General features: G+C 35.5%; 1 protein-coding gene across 1 annotated transcript; it reads right to left on the minus strand.

Moving 5' to 3' along the window:
- Positions 1-424: 424 nt before the first annotated feature.
- LOC130550528 (uncharacterized) lies at positions 425-5201 on the minus strand. The gene is made up of 5 exons (XM_057328021.1): positions 5102-5201; positions 2534-2606; positions 1254-1577; positions 775-1050; positions 425-621 (listed from the first exon to the last, which is right to left on the minus strand). Exons 2-5 carry the CDS (start codon positions 2577-2579, stop codon positions 425-427), a joined length of 843 nt encoding a protein of 280 aa, XP_057184004.1. The 5' UTR covers positions 2580-2606; positions 5102-5201.
- Positions 5202-5450: the final 249 nt, after the last annotated feature.

The raw sequence follows: 5450 nt of genomic DNA on the forward strand, positions 1-5450 counted from the left end.
GCCTCGACATGACTGGAATCAAACAAGACCACTCTCATGATTTTAGTCCAACATTTTCAAAAGTTATAAGTAAAAATAGTATAGTAACATTTTTCATATCTCTGGACTTTTCATAGTGGTGAAACTATGTATGTAACACATTCATGTCATGAATGTGAAGACATGTACCAAGTTTCATGTCAATAGACAAAAGTTTGGGGAAGATACAGCCTCACATTAATTTTGGCGTGCTCGCCGTCAAATTTTTTGATGCGCTACATGAGAACCGATTGGACAATCAAACATCTTTTACTGACATTTTGTTCGCAGTGTCTCTAGATGCTGCATACCAAATTTCGTGCAAATCGTCTATGAGGAGTTCAAAAAAACGTAGGTTTTTCAAAAGAACACTAATAGATACAATCGAATCAAATGATACCCAACCCTAACACCCAGCTGAATCAGAAGCGTTTAACTGAATGTCTGATCTCATGTTTTCTGATCTCATCTTCTTTTCCTTACTTCTGGATTTGACATCATAAACCAGAACAGCAACAACAGTCACACCCACCAGAGCAGAGAGGACCAATCGGATCACAGCTTCAGTAAAAGTACATTTGCAGATGTAGTTTTCTGAGATATCTGCAACAATAAAACTGAATTAGGCATCATCCCAAACTCTTAAATAGACAACAGTGTTACTTGCTCTAAGTTCACTCAACTAACTCATGCTTTACAAAGGGGATAGTGAGAGCAAGTTCAGTAAATAAACACTAACTGTCACAGCTGATGTACCTGAACACTTGTGACAGACATCAGTGTTGAGATGTTGAGTCTGGTTTGTGATGGAATTGTTTATTACACATTTGTAAGAATCATTCAGACACTCCAGATGAAGAGAGATGCTGCTGATGTCTCTGTGTTCAGACACACTGATGCTGGACAATAAACTCTTTCCTTTGTACCAGGAGATACTCACATGTGTCACATTCATCACTGAACACAACACTGAACAATTTGAGATGTCTGATAACGAAGAGTTTCTGCTGATGACAGGAACAGGTAGTCGAGCTGGAAAACACAACAGTGAAGAAAACTGGCTTTTTTAGTTGTCAAGATCACTGTATTTAAAAATGACATATATTGAAGGTTAAAAAGAATAGTGCAAATGTATGTGGTTTTCATTATAGATTAAATCTTTCTCTTCTTTTATAATATTCTAAGTGATTATGACATAATATTGTTAAATATATATTCAGTTGTTCTCTACTCACCGTATACAGTAATATTGAACATATTGATTTTAGTCTTTGAGTCTGTGTTGATGACTGTATAAAATCCAGAGTGTTTGTTTGTGATGTTGTTGATGGTGAGAGATCCAGTGTGTAAGTTAAACTCCAGTCTGCCTCTGAATCTTCCATCAGCTCTGTCTTCATGTAAACGCTTGTAAGTGCCTTCATTTTCTGTTTCAACTATTGTAATGTTTTGATGTCCAAACTTCCAGGAGATTCCATATTTCTTCTCTACTTCAGTCAGATTCACAGATAGAGTCACAGAATCTCCTTCAGTCACCGACACAGACACAAAACCAAACACACCTGAAAAATACACAAGAAAAATAATGTTCCTACAAAAGACCACATCATTGATTAGACCCAGAATGAATGATGGAAAATACCTAAGTGAAATGTTTGTATTGGAAAAGGTCAGAATGAATTGTGATCATTATCATCATAATCAGATATTAACATAAAAAAAAGGTAACGCTTTAGATTACGGCCCGCAACGTACTGCATAGTTAAACAGAATTTACAGTGTAACTAATTAACAATAATGTACGTCTACAGTACATATCTGTAGGTAAAGGGGAACAATTGCAAAGTTTGGGGAATAAAGAAGTCAGAAAATTCAAAAAAACATTTATACTTTAAGTATTTTAAAACTAAGGGGTATAACTATTTTAATATTTCATGGTATGCATGACCTGCAGTTTGCTATACATCAGTCTTAGCGTGAACACACACTACATTTTTGTAATCGCAATGTACCCATAAATAAGCTACTTTGGATATTAATTAAGTACGAGGTTCTTATTTTATTATTATAGCAAACACGAAATAAGGGGAAATTATGTGACAGCAAGAATGAAGCACGCAGTCTGTCAACTGTAAATTTGACTTTTGAGTTTTGACTTTAGGATTAATTTTTATTTGATTGATTTTAGGATTGTTGGTCACAAATCATTTCTTTTAATTATGAGTTATTATGAGTTATTTTAATGAGTTTTAATGTGTAACGTACAAAATCAATGTTGATATTTTGAGTTAATATGGCATGCAGTTCCCTCATAAATTTTTTTTACATTTTCCCAACTCTTACCCCTTTATTCCCCAAATTTTACATATTGTTCCCCTTTAACTACAGATATGTACTGTAGAGGTACATTATTGTTACAATTACTTACGCTGTAAATCCTGTTTAATTATGCGGTACATTGCGAGCCGTAATCTAAAGCGTTACCCAAATCAAACGTTAAGAAATAAAATTATCTTACCAGACAGACTCCACAAGCTGAAACCGAACCAAATCACAACAGACATTTTCTTCAACACCTCACAGAACTAATCCTAATAATAAACCAAACAGAAAGAACAGAAGTGTTATAATAATGAGATGCTGAGAGTCTAAAGTGTGATCACGCCTCTTTACTGACGAGTGAACAACTAATGCACACTCATTTCAGATGTGACAAGGAAAAATCTAAATGGTTAGCTTTGTGCGATGAAGAAATAAAACTCAATCTAGCAGTTGGGCAATTCCACCGTTATGGATGTGACAAATAATCCCCTAGAGAATGTATTTGTTACCAATATACTGAACCATCCATTTATATTTTACTAAACCCTTGTTGATATAGTGATATTTTTCTGATGTTTAGACTATGCACAAATTTTCTATTTTAAAAAAGGGACATAAACCTGCGTTATGGATGTGACAAAAAAAGCACACAGTTTTTGGGAGACGACAAACTTTGCAGGATTTCTGTGAATTATAATGCACAAACCTGAAGCAATAATACCCAATGAATGAAGGGATGCTTCTTAGAACATAAAATAGTTAGGCCTACTTTATTTTCATGTGTCCGTTTATGAGGAATATGTAGCATTATAGATGTGACAATCCTGAAACTGGCACTTGAAACGTCTATAAAAAAGTCATGCACTAAAAATAAAACAAATGATTTAAAAAATATATCTGAGCTTAAAAAAAAAAAGTATATATAATAAATAATGTTGATGATAGAGCACAACCCTGTGACAATCCTCTGAAAGTAATAATTTTATCAACTTTCCAGATCTGGGATCTGAAGCTGAGGAAATACAAACTTAATCAGCCTACTTTCTAGTGAAAATGATTAAATCAAGTTTATATAAATAGCAGTAGACAGGCGTTTCTTAGTGAAACTTGAAAATGCGGTCCAGTAGGTGGCTGAAATAGTTTCAAATGCTGTCGAACCGACAACTGATCATTTCGATAGACTCGGGGTTCGCTGTGACTTTAAAATCAATGACAAATTGTCATGAGAATCTATGAGAACCCACAGCAGTGATTATGCTTTTCTTAATAATAATAAGCCGGACTGCGCTTTGAGAATCACTTTATGTACAGTTTTAGGGCATACTGTTCAAACTTAAGGTGCTCGACTACATAAAAGGACCATTTTAGGATGTATGGTTTTGTAAAGAACCTTTGTTTCACAAAATATAAAAAAGCTCATAAGCCTACTGGAAAAAAGCACTTCAAATACACAGTTCCCCGCATCTCTGCCCTTGTGTGTATTACATTTGAAAGCAGATGTGTATCAGGGCTCTAAGCTAGTATTCTAAGCCCTCTGAAAAAAATATTGATGTAGGTCTCCACTGCCCGCCATACTAGGCTATATAGCCTAATGAATAATGAATGGAAACCAATATACAGCCTAATAGAGATTTCTTACAAAATAACAATAGATTCAAATAAACGTTTTTACTGAACATCAGCAAAAGCAAACACCAAAGAAACTAAAACAAATTTCAATGAACATTAAAATTACTACATTAAGCTTAATATCACATCACTTTGACGCAGTCAGTATACATGTGTCAAAAGACTGGAATAAAAGTTGTCGTGATTCTGCCTCATCTTGTCATGTCTTTCTTGATCTTGTGGCAGAATCACGGCAGGATCCCTTGTTATATGTGGAGAGAGATGTTTTGGCCCTGTGGGCCTTCCATATACTCCCTCTCTCCGGTGTTGCGTCTTTTAGCTCCGCCCTCTCGTTCCCTCGTTAACTTCTCCTTAGTGTTTGGTCATTGTCACCTGCCCATCACCCTCCCCGTGTTATCATCCCTCGTTTGTATTCCCCTTTAAAAAGCCCTCGTGTCTATTGTCTTGTGCTTGTTCGTTGTGCTTTTTGGCTGTGTATTCTGTGTTCCTCACGTGTTCGCCGTGATTACCTGTTCCTGTTGTTGCAAGTTCCGTCAGCCTCAGTAAGTGTTTAGTTTAGTTTAGTTCAGTTTTGTTCTAGTCTAGTGTTAGTTAGTCTACGTCCTGTTGCTTGTACTGTTATCTTGTGCCTTTGTTTATACCCCATCGCGGGTCTTTGTTTTGTGTTTTTTAAATAAAAGTCTTTTTGTTTCCCGTACTACCGCTGCCTGCAATTGGGTTCTCCACACTGACCATGACAAAAAGTAATACAATAATAACAAAAGGCAATCAAGTATTAAATAATTGTGAAATAAACGTAAAAATTATATAATATCAATATAATAATTTTCCAATGCAGAAAAGAATGCAGTCAAATGTAAAAACATAAAATATTTTTTCTTTTGAAGATATGGTACTGCAAAATTATTAAAGCTAACTTAAGACATTCATTCATTCATCCAAGACCAGTGTTTATTTTTATTTCCTGACTGTAAAAAGCACATCAAGAGTCGGTGTTGTACCACTGGTAGCTGGTGACCTGTCGTGTCCATTTTTCCATTTCGATTTAAATGGTGCAAATACATTTCTGCCTCATCAGTCGGTCAGTATTAGCTGGTAGTGATCTTATTCCCAATGAAAATACAGGTATACTAACCTGATTTGTTAAAGAACATGTTGCTGCCGGACTGGATTCTCCCACTCGTTTCTTCTTATCCCTGACATTTTCAGTCACTCAGGCTCCTGATATTCCACCGTGTAACATACGTCATCACTAAGTTCAAGTGCCTGCCGCCTCAACTCTAATAAGTTATGTTTTTCATGATATGGGGTGGGTCTTATGATTTGATTGGTTCCCTCTGGTTTTTGTCACAGCGTTGATGTGGTGTGTTGTTGTAGGCCTACTTTTCCATTCAAATAAATACCATTATGAATAATTAGCTCTTTCCATCTCCTCTAAAATGATTTAAATGGCCTTTTTGTAGTGTTTCATGCATTGTTTCAAT

The sequence above is a fragment of the Triplophysa rosa genome, unplaced genomic scaffold, assembly GCF_024868665.1.
Source record: "Triplophysa rosa unplaced genomic scaffold, Trosa_1v2 scaffold353_ERROPOS49503+, whole genome shotgun sequence".
Lineage (NCBI taxonomy): Eukaryota > Metazoa > Chordata > Actinopteri > Cypriniformes > Nemacheilidae > Triplophysa > Triplophysa rosa.

What these genes read in the sequence shown, in the direction of transcription:
- LOC130550528 (XM_057328021.1), bottom strand. Translation starts at nt 2,579, where the DNA reads ATGTCTGTTGTGATTTGGTTCGGTTTCAGCTTGTGGAGTCTGTCTG. An exon ending in GTTCAATATTACTGTATACG is followed by an intron (nt 1,051 to 1,253) that starts GTGAGTAGAGAA and finishes TGTGTTTTCCAG; the next exon opens with CTCGACTACCTGTTCCTGTC. An exon ending in TGTCTGTCACAAGTGTTCAG is followed by an intron (nt 622 to 774) that starts GTACATCAGCTG and finishes TTATTGTTGCAG; the next exon opens with ATATCTCAGAAAACTACATC.